General features: G+C 43.2%; 1 protein-coding gene across 2 annotated transcripts in view; it reads left to right on the forward strand.

Annotated features, from left to right (window-relative positions):
- Positions 1-20,984, forward strand: part of slc25a22a (solute carrier family 25 member 22a) — a 141,123-nt gene that overhangs the window by 78,695 nt on the left and 41,444 nt on the right. For both annotated transcript variants that reach the window (XM_031802130.1, XM_031802131.1), the window contains exons 3-5: positions 11,273-11,398; positions 12,531-12,586; positions 13,202-13,292. In XM_031802130.1, coding sequence (XP_031657990.1) covers positions 11,273-11,398; positions 12,531-12,586; positions 13,202-13,292 — 273 coding nt within the window. The remainder of the gene's footprint in view (positions 1-11,272; positions 11,399-12,530; positions 12,587-13,201; positions 13,293-20,984) is intronic.

Consider the following 20,984-nt stretch of genomic DNA (forward strand, 5'->3'; position numbering starts at 1 on the left):
AAGTACAACCTAGTCAGTTGTAAAGTACAACCTAGTCAGTTGTAAAGTACAACCTAGTCAGTTGTACAGGGAAAGTACAACCTAGTCAGTTGTAAAGTACAACCTAGTCAGTTGTACAGGGAAAGTACAACCTAGTCAGTTGTAAAGTACAACCTAGTCAGTTGTAAAGTACAACCTAGTCAGTTGTAAAGTACAACCTAGTCAGTTGTAAAGTACAACCTAGTCAGTTGTAAAGTACAACCTAGTCAGTTGTACAGGGAAAGTACAACCTAGTCAGTTGTAAAGTACAACCTAGTCAGTTGTACAGGGAAAGTACAACCTAGTCAGTTGTAAAGTACAACCTAGTCAGTTGTAAAGTACAACCTAGTCAGTTGTACAGGGAAAGTACAACCTAGTCAGTTGTAAAGTACAACCTAGTCAGTTGTACAGGGAAAGTACAACCTAGTCAGTTGTAAAGTACAACCTAGTCAGTTGTAAAGTACAACCTAGTCAGTTGTACAGGGAAAGTACAACCTAGTCAGTTGTAAAGTACAACCTAGTCAGTTGTACAGGGAAAGTACAACCTAGTCAGTTGTAAAGTACAACCTAGTCAGTTGTAAAGTACAACCTAGTCAGTTGTAAAGTACAACCTAGTCAGTTGTAAAGTACAACCTAGTCAGTTGTAAAGTACAACCTAGTCAGTTGTACAGGGAAAGTACAACCTAGTCAGTTGTAAAGTACAACCTAGTCAGTTGTACAGGGAAAGTACAACCTAGTCAGTTGTAAAGTACAACCTAGTCAGTTGTAAAGTACAACCTAGTCAGTTGTACAGGGAAAGTACAACCTAGTCAGTTGTAAAGTACAACCTAGTCAGTTGTAAAGTACAACCTAGTCAGTTGTACAGGGAAAGTACAACCTAGTCAGTTGTACAGGGAAAGTACAACCTAGTCAGTTGTAAAGTACAACCTAGTCAGTTGTAAAGGGAAAGTACAACCTAGTCAGTTGTAAAGGGAAAGTACAACCTAGTCAGTTGTAAAGTACAACCTAGTCAGTTGTAAAGTACAACCTAGTCAGTTGTACAGGGAAAGTACAACCTAGTCAGTTGTAAAGTACAACCTAGTCAGTTGTAAAGTACAACCTAGTCAGTTGTACAGGGAAAGTACAACCTAGTCAGTTGTACAGGGAAAGTACAACCTAGTCAGTTGTAAAGTACACCTAGTCAGTTGTAAAGTACAACCTAGTCAGTTGTAAAGTACAACCTAGTCAGTTGTAAAGTACAACCTAGTCAGTTGTACAGGGGAAAGTACAACCTAGTCAGTTGTACAGGGAAAGTACAACCTAGTCAGTTGTAAAGTACAACCTAGTCAGTTGTAAAGTACAACCTAGTCAGTTGTACAGGGAAAGTACAACCCTAGTCAGTTGTAAAGTATAACCTAGTCAGTTGTAAAGTACAACCTAGTCAGTTGTAAAGTACAACCTAGTCAGTTGTAAAGTACAACCTAGTCAGTTGTACAGGGAAAGTACAACCTAGTCAGTTGTAAAGGGAAAGTACAACCTAGTCAGTTGTAAAGTACAACCTAGTCAGTTGTAAAGGGAAAGTGCAACCTAGTCGGTTGTACAGGGAAAGTACAACCTAGTCAGTTGTAAAGTACAACCTAGTCAGTTGTAAAGTATAACCTAGTCAGTTGTAAAGTATAACCTAGTCAGTTGTAAAGTATAACCTAGTCAGTTGTAAAGTATAACCTAGTCAGTTGTAAAGTACAACCTAGTCAGTTGTAAAATATAACCTAGTCAGTTGTAAAGTATAACCTAGTCAGTTGTACAGGGAAAGTACAACCTAGTCAGTAGTAAAGTACAACCTAGTCAGTTGTACAGGGAAAGTACAACCTAGTCAGTTGTACAGGAAAGTACAACCTAGTCAGTTGTAAAGTACAACCTAGTCAGTTGTACAGGGAAAGTACAACCTAGTCAGTTGTAAAGTATAACCTAGTCAGTTGTAAAGTACAACCTAGTCAGTTGTAAAGTACAACCTAGTCAGTTGTAAAGTACAACCTAGTCAGTTGTAAAGTACAACCTAGTCAGTTGTAAAGTACAACCTAGTCAGTTGTACAGGGAAAATACAACCTAGTCAGTTGTAAAGGGAAAGTACAACCTAGTCAGTTGTAAAGTACAACCTAGTCAGTTGTAAAGGGAAAGTACAACCTAGTCAGTTGTAAAGTACAACCTAGTCAGTTGTAAAGGGAAAGTACAACCTAGTCAGTTGTAAAGTACAACCTAGTCAGTTGTAAAGTATAACCTAGTCAGTTGTACAGGGAAAGTACAACCTAGTCAGTTGTAAAGTACAACCTAGTCAGTTGTAAAGTACAACCTAGTCAGTTGTACAGGGAAAGTACAACCTAGTCAGTTGTAAAGTACAACCTAGTCAGTTGTACAGGGAAAGTACAACCTAGTCAGTTGTAAAGTACAACCTAGTCAGTTGTAAAGTACAACCTAGTCAGTTGTAAAGTACAACCTAGTCAGTTGTAAAGTACAACCTAGTCAGTTGTAAAGTACAACCTAGTCAGTTGTACAGGGAAAGTACAACCTAGTCAGTTGTAAAGTACAACCTAGTCAGTTGTACAGGGAAAGTACAACCTAGTCAGTTGTAAAGTACAACCTAGTCAGTTGTAAAGTACAACCTAGTCAGTTGTACAGGGAAAGTACAACCTAGTCAGTTGTAAAGTACAACCTAGTCAGTTGTAAAGTACAACCTAGTCAGTTGCTACAGGGAAAGTACAACCTAGTCAGTTGTACAGGGGAAAGTACAACCTAGTCAGTGTAAAGTACAACCTAGTCAGTTGTAAAGGGAAAGTACAACCTAGTCAGTTGTAAAGGAAAGTACAACCTAGTCAGTTGTAAGTACAACCTAGTCAGTTGTAAAGTACAACCTAGTCAGTTGTACAGGGAAAGTACAACCTAGTCAGTTGTAAAGTACAAACCTAGTCAGTTGTAAAGTACAACCTAGTCAGTTGTACAGGGAAAGTTACAACCTAGTCAGTTGTACAGGGAAGTACAACCTAGTCAGTTGTAAAGTACAACCTAGTCAGTTGTAAAGTACAACCTAGTCAGTTGTAAAGTACAACCTAGTCAGTTGTAAAGTACAACCTAGTCAGTTGTACAGGGAAAGTACAACCTAGTCAGTTGTACAGGGAAAGTACAACCTAGTCAGTTGTAAAGTACAACCTAGTCAGTTGTAAAGTACAACCTAGTCAGTTGTACAGGGAAGTACAACCTAGTCAGTTGTAAAGTATAACCTAGTCAGTTGTAAAGTACAACCTAGTCAGTTGTAAAGTACAACTAGTCAGTTGTAAAGTACAACCTAGTCAGTTGTACAGGGAAAGTACAACCTAGTCAGTTGTAAAGGGAAAGTACAACCTAGTCAGTTGTAAAGTACAACCTAGTCAGTTGTAAAGGGAAAGTTGCAACCTAGTCGGTTGTACAGGGAAAGTACAACCTAGTCAGTTGTAAAGTACAACCTAGTCAGTTGTAAAGTATTAACCTAGTCAGTTGTAAAGTATAACCTAGTCAGTTGTAAAGTATAACCTAGTCAGTTGTAAAGTATAACCTAGTCAGTTGTAAAGTACAACCTAGTCAGTTGTAAAATATAACCTAGTCAGTTGTAAAGTATAACCTAGTCAGTTGTACAGGGAAAGTACAACCTAGTCAGTAGTAAAGTACAACCTAGTCAGTTGTACAGGGAAAGTACAACCTAGTCAGTTGTACAGGGGAAAGTACAACCTAGTCAGTTGTAAAGTACAACCTAGTCAGTTGTACAGGGAAAGTACAACCTAGTCAGTTGTTAAAGTATAACCTAGTCAGTTGTAAAGTACAACCTAGTCAGTTGTAAAGTACAACCTAGTCAGTTGTAAAGTACAACCTAGTCAGTTGTAAAGTACAACCTAGTCAGTTGTAAAGTACAACCTAGTCAGTTGTACAGGGAAAATACAACCTAGTCAGTTGTAAAGGGAAAGTACAACCTAGTCAGTTGTAAAGTACAACCTAGTCAGTTGTAAAGTATAACCTAGTCAGTTGTACAGGGAAAGTACAACCTAGTCAGTTGTAAAGTACAACCTAGTCAGTTGTAAAGTACAACCTAGTCAGTTGTACAGGGAAAGTACAACCTAGTCAGTTGTAAAGTACAACCTAGTCAGTTGTACAGGGAAAGTACAACCTAGTCAGTTGTAAAGTACAACCTAGTCAGTTGTAAAGTACAACCTAGTCAGTTGTAAAGTACAACCTAGTCAGTTGTAAAGTACAACCTAGTCAGTTGTAAAGTTACAACCTAGTCAGTTGTACAGGAAAGTACAACCTAGTCAGTTGTAAAGTACAACCTAGTCAGTTGTACAGGGAAAGTACAACCTAGTCAGTTGTAAAGTACAACCTAGTCAGTTGTAAAGTACAACCTAGTCAGTTGTACAGGGAAAGTACAACCTAGTCAGTTGTAAAGTACAACCTAGTCAGTTGTACAGGGAAAGTACAACCTAGTCAGTTGTAAAGTACAACCTAGTCAGTTGTAAAGTACAACCTAGTCAGTTGTACAGGGAAAGTACAACCTATGTCAGTTGTAAAGTACAACCTAGTCAGTTGTACAGGGAAAGTACAACCTAGTCAGTTGTAAAGTACAACCTAGTCAGTTGTAAAGTACAACCTAGTCAGTTGTAAAGTACAACCTAGTCAGTTGTAAAGTACAACCTAGTCAGTTTGTAAAGTACAACCTAGTCAGTTGTACAGGGGAAAGTACAACCTAGTCAGTTGTAAAGTACAACTAGTCAGTTGTACAGGGAAAGTACAACCTAGTCAGTTGAAAGTACAACCTAGTCAGTTGTAAAGTACAACCTAGTCAGTTGTACAGGGAAAGTACAACCTAGTCAGTTGTAAAGTACAACCTAGTCAGTTGTAAAGTACAACCTAGTCAGTGTACAGGGAAAGTACAACCTAGTCAGTTGTACAGGGAAAGTACAACCTAGTCAGTTGTAAAGTACAACCTAGTCAGTTGTAAAGGGAAAGTACAACCTAGTCAGTTGTAAAGGGAAAGTACAACCTAGTCAGTTGTAAAGTACAACCTAGTCAGTTGTAAAGTACAACCTAGTCAGTTGTACAGGGAAAGTACAACCTAGTCAGTTGTAAAGTACAACCTAGTCAGTTGTAAAGTACAACCTAGTCAGTTGTACAGGGAAAGTACAACCCTAGTCAGTTGTACAGGGAAAGTACAACCTAGTCAGTTGTAAAGTACAACCTAGTCAGTTGTAAAGTACAACCTAGTCAGTTGTAAAGTACAACCTAGTCAGTTGTAAAGTACAACCTAGTCAGTTGTACAGGGAAAGTACAACCTAGTCAGTTGTACAGGGAAAGTACAACCTAGTCAGTTGTAAAGTACAACCTAGTCAGTTGTAAAGTACAACCTAGTCAGTTGTACAGGGGAAAGTACAACCTAGTCAGTTGTAAAGTATAACCTAGTCAGTTGTAAAGTACAACCTAGTCAGTTGTAAAGTACCAACCTAGTCAGTTGTAAAGTACAACCTAGTCAGTTGTACAGGGAAAGTACAACCTAGTCAGTTGTAAAGGGAAAGTACAACCTAGTCAGTTGTAAAGTACACCTAGTCAGTTGTAAAGGGAAAGTGCAACCTAGTCGGTTGTACAGGGGAAAGTACAACCTAGTCAGTTGTAAAGTACAACCTAGTCAGTTGTAAGTATAACCTAGTCAGTTGTAAAGTATAAACCTAGCAGTTGTTAAAGTATAACCTAGTCAGTTGTAAAGTATAACCTAGTCAGTTGTAAAGTACAAACCTAGTCAGTTGTAAATATAACCTAGTCAGTTGTAAAGTATAACCTAGTCAGTTGTACAGGGACAAGTACAACCTAGTCAGTAGTAAAGTACAACCTAGGTCAGTTGTACAGGGAAAGTACCCCTAGTCAGTTGTACAGGGAAAGTACAACCTAGTCAGTTGTAAAGTACAATCTAGTCAGTTGTACAGGGAAAGTACAACCTAGTCAGTTGTAAGTATAACCTAGTCAGTTGTAAAGTACAACCTAGTCAGTTGTAAAGTACAACCTAGTCAGTTGTAAAGTACAACTAGTCAGTTGTAAAGTACAACCTAGTCAGTTGTAAAGTACAACCTAGTCAGTTGTACAGGGAAAATACAACCTAGTCAGTTGTAAAGGGAAAGTACAACCTAGTCAGTTGTAAAGTACAACCTAGTCAGTTGTAAAGGGAAAGTACAACCTAGTCAGTTGTAAGTACAACCTAGTCAGTTGTAAAGGGAAAGTACAACCTAGTCAGTTGTAAAGTACAACCTAGTCAGTTGTAAAGTATAACCTAGTCAGTTGTACAGGGAAAGTACAACCTAGTCAGTTGTTAAAGTACAACCTAGTCAGTTGTAAAGTACAACCTAGTCAGTGTACAGGGAAAGTACAACCTAGTCAGTTGTAAAGTACAACCTAGTCAGTTGTACAGGGAAAGTACAACCTAGTCAGTTGTAAAGTACAACCTAGTCAGTTGTAAAGTACAACCTAGTCAGTTGTAAGTACAACCTAGTCAGTTGTAAAGTACAACCTAGTCAGTTGTAAAGTACAACCTAGTCAGTTGTACAGGGAAAGTACAACCTAGTCAGTTGTAAAGTACAACCTAGTCAGTTGTACAGGGAAAGTACAACCTAGTCAGTTGTAAAGTACAACCTAGTCAGTTGTAAAGTACAACCTAGTCAGTTGTACAGGGAAAGTACAACCTAGTCAGTTGTAAAGTACAACCTAGTCAGTTGTAAAGTACAACCTAGTCAGTTTGTACAGGGAAAGTACAACCTAGTCAGTTGTACAGGGAAAGTACAACCTAGTCAGTTGTAAAGTACAACCTAGTCAGTTGTAAAGGGAAAGTACAACCTAGTCAGTTGTACAAGGGAACGTACAACCTCGTCAGTTAAGTACAACCTAGTCAGTGTAAAGTACAACCTAGTCAGTTGTACAGGGAAAGTACAACTCTAGTCAGTGTAAAGTACAACCTAGTCAGTTGTAAAGTACAACCTAGTCAGTTGTACAGGGAAAGTACAACCTAGTCAGTTGTACAGGGAAAGTACAACCTAGTCAGTTGTAAAGTACCAACCTAGTCAGTTGTAAAAGTACAACCTAGTCCGTTGTAACGTACAACTAGTCAGTTGTAAAGTACAACCTAGTCAGTTGTACAGGGAAAGTACAACCTAGTCAGTTGTACAGGGAAAGTACAACCTAGTCAGTTGTAAAGTACAACCTAGTCATGTTGTAAAGTACAACCTAGTCAGTTGTACAGGAAAGTACAACCTAGTCAGTTGTAAAGTATAACCCTAGTCAGTTATGTAAAGTAAACCTAGTCAGTTGTAAAGTACAACCTAGTCAGTTGTAAAGTACAACCTAGTCAGTTGTACAGGGAAAGTACAACCTAGTCAGTTGTAAAGGGAAAGTACAACCTAGTCAGTTGTAAAGTTACAACCTAGTCAGTTGTAAAGGGAAAGTGCAACCTAGTCGGTTGTACAGGGAAAGTACAAACCTAGTCAGTTGTAAAGTACAACCTAGTCAGTTGTAAAGTATAACCTAGTCAGTTGTAAAGTATAACCTAGTCAGTTGTAAAGTATAACCTAGTCAGTTGTAAAGTATAACCTAGTCAGTTGTAAAGTACAACCTAGTCAGTTGTAAAATATAACCTAGTCAGTTGTAAAGTATAACCTAGTCAGTTGTACAGGGAAAGTACAACCTAGTCAGTAGTAAAGTACAACCTAGTCAGTTGTACAGGGAAAGTACAACCTAGTCAGTTGTACAGGGAAAGTACAACCTAGTCAGTGTAAAGTACAACCTAGTCAGTTGTACAGGGAAAGTACAACCTAGTCAGTTGTAAAGTATAACCTAGTCAGTTGTAAAGTACAACCTAGTCAGTTGTAAAGTACAACCTAGTCAGTTGTAAAGTACAACCTAGTCAGTTGTAAAGTACAACCTAGTCAGTTGTAAAGTACAACCTAGTCAGTTGTACAGGGAAAATACAACCTAGTCAGTTGTAAAGGGAAAGTACAACCTAGTCAGTTGTAAAGTACAACCTAGTCAGTTGTAAAGGGAAAGTACAACCTAGTCAGTTGTAAAGTACAACCTAGTCAGTTGTAAAGGGAAAGTACAACCTAGTCAGTTGTAAAGTACAACCTAGTCAGTTGTAAAGTATAACCTAGTCAGTTGTACAGGGAAAGTACAACCTAGTCAGTTGTAAAGTACAACCTAGTCAGTTGTAAAGTATAACCTAGTCAGTTGTAAAGTATAACCTAGTCAGTTGTACAGGGAAAGTACAACCTAGTCAGTTGTAAAGTACAACCTAGTCAGTTGTACAGGGAAAGTACAACCTAGTCAGTTGTACAGGGAAAGTACAACCTAGTCAGTTGTAAAGTATAACCTAGTCAGTTGTAAAGTATAACCTAGTCAGTTGTACAGGGAAAGTTCAACCTAGTCAGTTGTAAAGTACAACCTAGTCAGTTGTATAGGGAAAGTACAACCTAGTCAGTTGTACAGGGAAGTACAACCTAGTCAGTTGTACAGGGAAAGTACAACCTAGTCAGTTGTAAAGTACAACCTAGTCAGTTGTACAGGGAAAGTACAACCTAGTCAGTTGTAAAGGGAAAGTACAACCTAGTCAGTTGTAAAGTATAACCTAGTCAGTTGTACAGGGAAAGTACAACCTAGTCAGTTGTAAAGTACAACCTAGTCAGTTGTAAAGTATAACCTAGTCAGTTGTAAAGTATAACCTAGTCAGTTGTACAGGGAAAGTACAACCTAGTCAGTTGTAAAGGGAAAGTACAACCTAGTCAGTTGTAAAGTATAACCTAGTCAGTTGTACAGGGAAAGTACAACCTAGTCAGTTGTAAAGTATAACCTAGTCAGTTGTACAGGGAAAGTACAACCTAGTCAGTTGTAAAGTACAACCTAGTCAGTTGTAAAGTATAACCTAGTCAGTTGTAAAGTATAACCTAGTCAGTTGTACAGGGAAAGTACAACCTAGTCAGTTGTAAAGGGAAAGTACAACCTAGTCAGTTGTAAAGTATAACCTAGTCAGTTGTATAGGGAAAGTACAACCTAGTCAGTTGTACAGGGAAAGTACAACCTAGTCAGTTGTACAGGGAAAGTACAACCTAGTCAGTTGTAAAGTACAACCTAGTCAGTTGTACAGGGAAAGTACAACCTAGTCAGTTGTAAAGGGAAAGTACAACCTAGTCAGTTGTAAAGTATAACCTAGTCAGTTGTACAGGGAAAGTACAACCTAGTCAGTTGTAAAGTACAACCTAGTCAGTTGTAAAGTATAACCTAGTCAGTTGTAAAGTATAACCTAGTCAGTTGTACAGGGAAAGTACAACCTAGTCAGTTGTAAAGGGAAAGTACAACCTAGTCAGTTGTAAAGTATAACCTAGTCAGTTGTACAGGGAAAGTACAACCTAGTCAGTTGTAAAGTACAACCTAGTCAGTTGTAAAGTATAACCTAGTCAGTTGTAAAGTATAACCTAGTCAGTTGTACAGGGAAAGTACAACCTAGTCAGTTGTAAAGGGAAAGTACAACCTAGTCAGTTGCAAAGTATAACCTAGTCAGTTGTATAGTACAACCTAGTCAGTTGTAAAGTACAACCTAGTCAGTTGTAAAGTACAACCTAGTCAGTTGTAAAGTATAACCTAGTCAGTTGTACAGGGAAAGTATAACATTCAACTGAAATGTGTCTTCCGTATTTAACCCAACTCCTCTGAATCAGAGAGGTGGGGGGGGGGGGGGGGGGGCTGCTTTAATCGACACGCCCAGGGAACAGCGTGAACTGCCTTGCTCAGGGTCAGAAAGACAGATTTATACCTTGTCAGCTCGGGGATGCGATCCAGCAACCTTTGGGAAAGCAATTTATGAAAATGAACACTCAGATTATAGTGATGTTATGTCTGATCTCACAAACAATGTAAAGTCTGTTTAGAGGTGTAATCTTACATTTTTAATCTGAGGGTAATCCTGCTAGTGATATACTTGTTGAATTATGCAACAGAATGTGACAACACCAGTAATTAATGAGTCCGTTTACTTATTTGTATTGCTTTTAATCTTTTTAAATTAATTTATCTTATTAACACTTTGTTCTAGCTAGCTATTTGTGTAGGTAGCTATCAAGTAAACGCAAGCCAGGTGAGTGCAGGTGGGCCAAGCATGTTTTGGGTCGTTGCAGCCCTCTTCCACCCCTTTATGTTAATCTATTTCCATATATGCAAATACAGAAAATACCTATAAAATATCTGACACCAATAGAACATATGAGTGTATTCTAAGAAAAGAAATGTGAAATTTGACAATAAATTAAATAGCGGAATTACAACCAAATTCCTGAACTCCATTTGTTATTTGTCCGAACCTGTAAAAGGTTTTATGTGCTCTAATTCAGTCAATATGTCGGATCTAAACTTTTGGAGGAAATGTATTCATTGTCCAATTACTACATGTATTCTAATTGTTTTTAACAATTTTGATGACCGTTGCTACTGTTCTCCTCCTCCTCAGCGACCTTCTTCTCCCTGTGCTCAACAATCACATTCTCAGTGTGTTTTATGTTGCTTCTGTATATTAGCTGATGAAATTAACATATTGTGATATTTGGTGTCCGCGGTGGGATGATGTAACACTAGAAAAGTTAAATAAAATGTCAGCGTTATTTTAAAGATACTGGTTTGTCTCCTCTCTCAAATTGTGCTTCTGTCTTCACTTCATCTCCTCTCCCTCTCCCTCTCCCTCTCCCTCTCCCTCTCCATCTCCATCTCTCCTCTCCATCTCCATCTCTCCTCTCTCCTCTCCTCTCCTCTCTCCTCTCCTCTCCTCTCCTCTCTCTCCTCTCCTCTCCTCTCCTCTCCTCTCCTCTCCTCTCCTCTCCCTCTCCTCTCCTCCTCTCCTCTCCTCTCCTCTCCTCTCCTCTCCTCTCCTCTCCTCTCCTCTCTCCTCTCCTCTCCTCTCCTCTCCTCTCCTCTCCTCTCCTCTCCTCTCCTCTCCTCTCCTCTCCTCTCCTCTCCTCTCCTCTCCTCTCCTCTCCTCTCCTCCTCCTCTCCCTCTCCCTCTCCCTCTCCACCTCTCCCTCTCCTCTCCTCTCCTCTCCTCTCCTCTCCTCTCCTCTCCTCTCCTCTCCTCTCCTCTCCTCTCCTCTCCTCTCCTCTCCTCTCCTCTCCTCTCCTCTCCTCTCCTCTCCTCTCCTCTCCTCTCCTCTCCCCTCTCCCATGATCCTCTCCTCCTCCCCAGTTTGCCTGCCAAATTGATAAATGGTGGTATCGCAGGGCTGATCGGCGTGAGCTGTGTGTTTCCCATTGACCTGGCCAAGACCCGCCTGCAGAACCAGCAAAATGGGTCACGACTCTACACCAGCATGTATGTATCACAGTATAGTTTCCCAACATGGGTGCGGACCAATGCCCATCTGCACACAGCAACACTGTCCACCCAAGACTGTATTGTAATCGCTCTACCAAACTCAGAACTTAATGCTTCTACAACTCACATTTCACCAGTTAAATCTCTATCTATTTGGAATTTTGTAGAATAAGCTGTTATTTCCTTCTGTAAGACGCATCATACCATGTTAATCTTGTAATAATGGTGTCATGTTAATATCAATAACAGATCTACATCACACAACCAACCAGCCAATAGCAGATCTACATCACACAACCAACCAGCCAATAGCAGATCTACAACACACAACCAAACAGCCAATAACAGATCTACAACACACAACCAACCAGCCAATAACAGATCTACAACACACAACCAACCAGCCAATAACAGATCTACAACACACAACCAACCAGCCAATAACAGATCTACAACACACAACCAAACAGCCAATAACAGATCTACAACACACAACCAACCAGCCAATAACAGATCTACAACACACAACCAAACAGCCAATAACAGATCTGCTGGTTCTGTGTTCTAGGTCCGTTATTGACTGGTTGGTTCTGTGTTCTAGGTCCGTTATTGACTGGTTGGTTCTTTGTTCTAGGTCCGTTATTGACTGGTTGGTTCTTTGTTCTAGGTCCGTTATTGACTGGTTGGTTCTGTGTTCTAGGTCCGTTATTGACTGGTTGGTTCTTTGTTCTAGGTCCGTTATTGACTGGTTGGTTCTTTGTTCTAGGTCCGTTATTGACTTGTTGGTTCTGTGTTCTAGGTCCGTTATTGACTTGTTGGTTCTGTGTTCTAGGTCCGTTATTGACTGGTTGGTTCTGTGTTTTAGGTCCGTTATTGACTGGTTGGTTCTGTGTTCTAGGTCCGTTATTGACTGGTTGGTTCTGTGTTCTAGGTCCGTTATTGACTGGTTGGTTCTGTGTTTTAGGTCCGTTATTGACTGGTTGGTTCTGTGTTCTAGGTCCGTTATTGACTGGTTGGTTCTTTGTTCTAGGTCCGTTATTGACTGGTTGGTTCTGTGTTCTAGGTCCGTTATTGACTGGTTGGTTCTGTGTTCTAGGTCCGTTATTGACTGGTTGGTTGTGTGTTTTAGGTCCGACTGTCTTATAAAGACCATCCGCTCAGAGGGATACTTCGGAATGTACAGAGGTAGGTTTGGGTGAGGACGCGGAGGTGACAGGTCACACTGAAGCCAAGTAGCACAGTGAGGTCATAGTGCCATATGCTGACCACTGATACCCTGATACACACACACACACACACACACACACACACACACACACACACACACACACACACACACACACACACACACACACACACACACACACACACACACACACACACACACACATAGCAGTATACAGAATAGTAGTAGTAGCCTGAGTGCCTGGGAATTGGTAAATCCTCATAATTCTCTCTCACATCTCTCCCTCTCTTTCTCTCTCTCTCTCTCTCTCTCTCTCTCTCTCTCTCTCTCTCTCTCTCTCTCTCTCTCTCTCTCTCTCTCACTTCCTCTCTCTCAAACATCTCTCTCTCCCCTTTTCTCTCTCTCTCTGTCACTTCCTCTATCTCAAACCCCTCTCTCTCTCTCTCTCTCTCTCACTTCCTCTCTCTCGCTCTTTCTCCCTCTCTCCTTCTCCCTCTCTCCCTCTCTCTCACTTCCGCTCTCTCACACCCCCCTCTCTCTCTCTCTTTCTCTCTCTCACACCTCTCTCTCCCTCTCTCTTTCTCTCTGTCTCTCACTTCCTCTCATTGTTACAGGGTCTGCGGTGAACTTAACCCTGGTCACTCCAGAGAAAGCCATCAAGCTAGCAGCAAATGACTTCTTCAGACAATACCTCTCCAAGGATGGGTAAGATGTGATGACTAAGACTAACACACACACACACACACACACACACACACACACACACACACACACACACACACACACACACACACACACACACACACACACACACACACACACACACACACACACACACACACACACACACACACACACACACACACACACACACACACACACACACACACACATACACACACACACACACACACACACTCCTTGACACATCACATTATGCGGCCTGTGTCTCTGTCTCACTATTTGACTGTTTCTCTGTCTCACTGTGTCTCTGTCTCACTGTGTCTCTATCTCACTGTGTCTCTATCTCACTGTTTGACTGTTTCTCTGTCTCACTGTGTCTCTGTGCCACTGTGTCTCTGTCTCACTGTTTCTCTGTCTCACTGTGTCTCTGTCTCACTGTGTCTCTGTCTCACTGTTTGACTGTTTCTCTGTCTCACTGTTTGACTGTTTCTCTGTCTCACTGTGTCTCTGTCTCACTGTGTCTCTGTCTCACTGTTTCTCTGTCTCACTGTGTCTCTGTCTCACTGTGTCTCTGTCTCACTGTTTGACTGTTTCTCTGTCTCACTGTTTCTCTGTCTCACTGTTTCTCTGTCTCACTGTGTCTCTGTCTCACTGTGTCTCTGTCTCACTGTTTGACTGTTTCTCTGTCTCACTGTGTCTCTGTCTCACTGTGTCTCTATCTCACTGTTTGACTGTTTCTCTGTCTCACTGTGTCTCTGTGCCACTGTGTCTCTGTCTCACTGTGTCTCTGTCTCACTGTGTCTCTGTCTCACTGTGTCTCTGTGCCACTGTGTCTCTGTCTCACTGTGTCTCTGTGCCACTGTTTCTCTGTCTCACTGTGTCTCTGTGCCACTGTGTCTCTGTCTCACTGTGTCTCTGTCTCACTGTGTCTCTGTCTCACTGTGTCTCTGTGCCACTGTGTCTCTGTGCCACTGTGTCTCTGTCTCACTGTGTCTCTGTGCCACTGTGTCTCTGTCTCACTGTTTGACTGTTTCTCTGACTCACTGTTTGACTGTTTCTCTGTCTCACTGTGTCTCTGTCTCACTGTGTCTCTGTCTCACTGTTTGACTGTTTCTCTGTCTCACTGTTTCTCTGTCTCACTGTTTCTCTGTCTCACTGTTTGACTGTTTCTCTGTCTCACTGTGTCTCTGTCTCACTGTGTCTCTGTCTCACTGTTTGACTGTTTCTCTGTCTCACTGTTTCTCTGTCTCACTGTTTCTCTGTCTCACTGTGTCTCTGTCTCACTGTGTCTCTGTCTCACTGTTTGACTATTTCCCTGTATGAATGTTTGACTGTTTCTCTGATGAGATTTCTACCAATGCTTCAGTAAGGCCTAGTGCTTTCACTATACTGACAGATTAGAAACACACTGCAGTTGTTTTAGCCTGCTACGACACAGGATTATTTCATTTAACTGTTCACCGAGACCGTGTAGAACAAACGTTGGCCCAGATTTTTAGCTACGTAGCAAATTGGTTCTGACATAGCTCTCCCATAATGCTATCCTCCTGATTCCTGCTTACAAGCGAAAACTAAATCAGGAAGTACCAGTGACTCGCTCAATAAGGAAGTGGTCTGATGCTCAGCTACAGTAATGTTCTACTAGCACAGACTGGAATATATTCCGGGATTCATCCAATGGCATTGAGGAGTATACCACCTCAGTTACCGGCTTCATCAATAAGTGCATCGACGACGTCGTCACCACAGTGACCATACGTACATATCCCAACCACAAGCCATGGATTACAGGCAACATCCACACCGAGCTAAAGGCTAGAGCTGCCTCTTTCAAGGAGCGGGACACGAATCCGGACGTAATAAATCCCACTATGCCCTCAGACGAATCATCAAACAGGCAAAGCATAAATACAGAACTAAGATTGAATCCTACTACACCGGCTCTGGCGCTCGTCGGATGTGGCAGGGCTAGCAAACTATTATGGACTACAAAGGGAAGCACAGCCGAGAGCTGCCCAGTGACACAAGCCTACCGGATGAGCTAAACTACTTCTATGCTCGCTTCGAGGAAAGCAATACTGAAGCATGCATGAGAGCACCAGCTGTTCCGGGAAGACTGTGTGATCACGCTCTCCACAGCCGATGTGAGTAAGACTTTAAACTGGTCAACATTCCGTGGGGCAATATGGATTACCAGTTTGCGTACTCAGAGCATGTGCGGACCAACTGGCAAATGTCTTCACTGACATTTCCAACCTCTCCCTGACCGAGTCTGTAATACCTACATGTTTCAAGCAGACCTCCATAGTCCCTGTGCCCAAGACAGCGAAGGTAACCTGCCTAAATGACTACCGCCTCGTAACACTCACGTCGGTAGCCATGAAGTACTTTGAAAGGCTGATCATGGCTCACATCAACACCATCATCCCGAAAACCCTAGACCCACTCCAATTCTCATACCGCCCCAACAGATCCACAGATGATTGCAGTCTCTATTGCACTCCACACTGCCCTTTCCCACCTGGACAAAAGGAACACCTATGTGAGAATGCTGTTCATTGACAACAGCTCAGTGTCCAACACCATAGTGCCCTCAAAGCTCATCACTAAGCTAAGGACTCTGGAACTGAACACCTCCCTCTTCAACTGGATCCTGGACTTCCTGAATGGCCACCCCCAGGTGGTAAGGGTAGGCAACAACACATCTGCCACGCTGATCCTCAACACCGGGGACCCTCAGGGGTGTGTGCTCAGTCCCCTCCTGCACGTCTCCAACACCATAATTAAGTTTGCTGACGCCACAACAGTGGTAGGCCTGATCACCGACAACGATGAGACAGCCTATAGGGAGGAGGTCAAAGACCTGTCATTGGTGTGCCAGGACAACAACCTCTCCCTCAACGTGGAAAAGGAGGGCCAAACACGCCCCCATTCTCATTGACGGGGCTGTAGTGGAGCGGGTTGAGAGTTTCAAGTTCCTTGGTGTCCACATCACTAACAAACTATTATGGTCCAAACACACCAAGAAAGTCCAAACACACCAAGAAAGTTGTGAAGAGGGCACGACAATACCGTTTCCCCCCTCAGGAGACTGAAAAGATTTGACATGGGTCCTCAGATCCTCCAAATATTTCTATAGCTGCACCATTGAGAGCATCCTGACCAGTTGCATCACTGCCTGGTATGGCAACTGCTCGGCCTCTGACCGTAAGACGCTACAGGGGGTAATGCATACAGCCCAGTACATCACTGGGGCCAAGTTTCCTGCCATCCAGGACCTATATACCAGGCGATGTCAGAGGAAGGCCCTAAAAATGGCCAAAGACTCCAGCCACCCTATTCATAGACTGTTCTCTCTGCTACCGCACGTCAAGCGGTACCGGGAGCACCAAGACTAGGTCTAAAAGGCTTCTTAACAGCTTCTACCTCCAAGACATAAGACTGCTGAACAATTAATCAAATGGCCCCCCCCAGACTATTTTTGCATTGACACCCCCCCATGGTTTTTACACTGTTTTTAGACTGCTGCTCCTCGCTGTTTGTTATCGATGCATATCCACTTTACCCCTACCTACAATGCCTTGCAAAAGTATTCATCCCCCTTGGCGTTTTTCCTATTTTGTTGCATTACAACCTGTAATTTAAATGGATTTTATTTGGATTTCATGTAATGGACATTGGTCCACATTGGTGAAGTGAAATGAAAAAAATAACTTATTTAAAAAATGTCTAAAAAAGTCCAAACGGAAAAGTGGTGTGTGTATGTATTCACCCCTTTGCTATGAAGCCCATCCCCTTTGCTATGAAGCCCCTCCCCTTTGTTATGCAGCCCCTCCCCTTTGCTATGAAGCCCCTCCCCTTTGCTATGAAGCCCACCCCCTTTGCTATGAAGCCCCCCCCTTTGTTGTGAAGCCCCACCCCTTTGCTATGAAGCCCCTCACCTTTGCTATGAAGCCCCTCACCTTTGCTATGAAGCCCCTCACCTTTGCTATGAAGCCCCTAAATAAGATCTGGTGCAACCAATTACCTTCAGAAGTCACATCATTAGTTACATCTAAGTGTCACATGATCTGTCACATGATCTCAGTATATATACACCTGTTCTGAAAGGCCCCAGTCTACAACACCACTCATCAAGGGGCACCATGATGACCAAGGAGCTCTCCAAGCAGGTCAGGGACAAAGTTGTGGAGAAGTACAGATCAGGGTTGGGTTATAAAAAAATATCTCCAAAACATCCCACGGAGCACCACTAAATCCATTATTAAAACATGGAAAGAATATGGCACCACAACAAACCTGCCAAGAGAGGGACGCCCACCAAAAGTCACAGACCAGGCAAGGAGGGCATTAATCAGATGGAGCTGCAAAGCTCCACAGCAGAGATTGGAGTATCTGTCCATAGGACCACTTTAAGCCGTACACTCCACAGAGCTGGGCTTTATGGAAGAGATTGGAGTATCTGTCCATAGGACCACTTTAAGCTGTACACTCCACAGAGCTGGGCTTTATGGAAGAGATTGGAGTATCTGTCCATAGGACCACTTTAAGCCGTACCCTCCACAGAGCTGGGCTTTAGGGAAGAGTATCTGTCCATAGGACCACTTTAAGCCGTACCCTCCACAGAGCTGGGCTTTAGGGAAGAGATGGGAGTATCTGTCTATAGGACCACTTTAAGCCGTACACTCCACAGAGCTGGGCTTTAGGGAAGAGTATCTGTCCATAGGGCCACTTTAAGCTGTACACTCCACAGAGCTGGGCTTTAGGGAAGAGTATCTGTCTATAGGACCACTTTAAGCCGTACACTCCACAGAGCTGGGCTTTAGGGAAGAGTATCTGTCTATAGGACCACTTTAAGCCGTACACTCCACAGAGCTGGGCTTTAGGGAAGAGATTGGAGTATCTGTCTATAGGACCACTTTAAGCCGTACACTCCACAGAGCTGGGCTTTAGGGAAGAGTATCTGTCTATAGGACCACTTTAAGCCGTACACTCCACAGAGCTGGGCTTTAGGGAAGAGTATCTGTCTATAGGACCACTTTAAGCCGTACACTCCACAGAGCTGGGCTTTAGGGAAGAGTATCTGTCCATAGGACCACTTTAAGCCGTACACTCCACAGAGCTGGGCTTTAGGGAAGAGATTGGAGTATCTGTCTATAGGACCACTTTAAGCCGTACACTCCACAGAGCTGGGCTTTAGGGAAGAGTATCTGTCTATAGGACCACTTTAAGCCGTACACTCCACAGAGCTGGGCTTTAGGGAAGAGTATCTGTCCATAGGACCACTTTAAGCCGTACACTCCACAGAGCTGGGCTTTAGGGAAGAGTATCTGTCCATAGGACCACTTTAAGCTGTACACTCCACAGAGCTGGGCTTTAGGGAAGAGTATCTGTCCATAGGACCACTTTAAGCCGTACACTCCACAGAGCTGGGCTTTAGGGAAGAGTATCTGTCCATAGGACCACTTTAAGCCGTACCCTCCACAGAGCTGGGCTTTATGGAAGAGATTGGAGTATCTGTCCATAGAACCACTTTAAGCCGTACCCTCCACAGAGCTGGGCTTTAGGGAAGAGTATCTGTCCATAGGACCACTTTAAGCCGTACACTCCACAGAGCTGGGCTTTAGGGAAGAGTATCTGTCCATAGAACCACTTTAAGCCGTACCCTCCACAGAGCTGGGCTTTAGGGAAGAGTATCTGTCTATAGGACCACTTTAAGCCGTACACTCCACAGAGCTGGGCTTTAGGGAAGAGTATCTGTCCATAGGACCACTTTAAGCCGTACACTCCACAGAGCTGGGCTTTAGGGAAGAGTATCTGTCCATAGGACCACTTTAAGCCGTACACTCCACAGAGCTGGGCTTTAGGGAAGAGTATCTGTCCATAGGACCACTTTAAGCCGTACCCTCCACAGAGCTGGGCTTTAGGGAAGAGATTGGAGTATCTGTCCATAGAACCACTTTAAGCCGTACCCTCCACAGAGCTGGGCTTTAGGGAAGAGTATCTGTCCATAGGACCACTTTAAGCCGTACACTCCACAGAGCTGGGCTTTAGGGAAGAGTATCTGTCCATAGAACCACTTTAAGCCGTACCCTCCACAGAGCTGGGCTTTAGGGAAGAGTATCTGTCTATAGGACCACTTTAAGCCGTACACTCCACAGAGCTGGGCTTTAGGGAAGAGTATCTGTCCATAGGACCACTTTAAGCCGTACACTCCACAGAGCTGGGCTTTAGGGAAGAGTATCTGTCCATAGAACCACTTTAAGCCGTACACTCCACAGAGCTGGGCTTTAGGGAAGAGTATCTGTCCATAGAACCACTTTAAGCCGTACACTCCACAGAGCTGGGCTTTAGGGAAGAGATTGGAGTATCTGTCCATAGGACCACTTTAAGCCGTACACTCCACAGAGCTGGGCTTTAAGGAAGAGATTGGAGTATCTGTCCATAGGACCACTTTAAGCCGTACCCTCCACAGAGCTGGGCTTTAGGGAAGAGTATCTGTCCATAGGACCACTTTAAGCCGTACCCTCCACAGAGCTGGGCTTTAGGGAAGAGTATCTGTCCATAGAACCACTTTAAGCCGTACCCTCCACAGAGCTGGGCTTTAGGGAAGAGTATCTGTCTATAGGACCACTTTAAGCCGTACACTCCACAGAGCTGGGCTTTAGGGAAGAGTATCTGTCCATAGGACCACTTTAAGCCGTACACTCCACAGAGCTGGGCTTTAGGGAAGAGTATCTGTCCATAGAACCACTTTAAGCCGTACACTCCACAGAGCTGGGCTTTAGGGAAGAGTATCTGTCCATAGAACCACTTTAAGCCGTACACTCCACAGAGCTGGGCTTTAGGGAAGAGATTGGAGTATCTGTCCATAGGACCACTTTAAGCCGTACACTCCACAGAGCTGGGCTTTAAGGAAGAGATTGGAGTATCTGTCCATAGGACCACTTTAAGCCGTACCCTCCACAGAGCTGGGCTTTAGGGAAGAGTATCTGTCCATAGGACCACTTTAAGCCGTACCCTCCACAGAGCTGGGCTTTAGGGAAGAGATTGGAGTATCTGTCTATAGGACCACTTTAAGCCGTACACTCCACAGAGCTGGGCTTTAGGGAAGAGTATCTGTCCATAGGACCACTTTAAGCCGTACACTCCACAGAGCTGGGCTTTAGGGAAGAGTATCTGTCCATAGGACCACTTTAAGCCGTACACTCCACAGAGCTGGGCTTTAGGGAAGAGTATCTGTCCATAGAACCACTTTAAGCCGTACACTCCACAGAGCTGGGCTTTAGGGAAGAGTATCTGTCCATAGAACCACTTTAAGCCGTACACTCCACAGAGCTGGGCTTTAGGGAAGAGTATCTGTCCATAGAACCACTTTAAGCCGTACCCTCCACAGAGCTGGGCTTTAGGGAAGAGTATCTGTCCATAGGACCACTTTAAGCCGTACACTCCACAGAGCTGGGCTTTATGGAAGAGATTGGAGTATCTGTCCATAGGACCACTTTAAGCCGTACACTCCACAGAGCTGGGCTTTATGGAAGAGATTGGAGTATCTGTCCATAGGACCACTTTAAGCCGTACCCTCCACAGAGCTGGGCTTTAGGGAAGAGTATCTGTCCATAGGACCACTTTAAGCCGTACCCTCCACAGAGCTGGGCTTTAGGGAAGAGTATCTGTCTATAGGACCACTTTAAGCCGTACCCTCCACAGAGC

Source organism: Oncorhynchus kisutch, linkage group LG22 (genome assembly GCF_002021735.2).
Source record: "Oncorhynchus kisutch isolate 150728-3 linkage group LG22, Okis_V2, whole genome shotgun sequence".
Classification (NCBI taxonomy): Eukaryota; Metazoa; Chordata; class Actinopteri; order Salmoniformes; family Salmonidae; genus Oncorhynchus; species Oncorhynchus kisutch.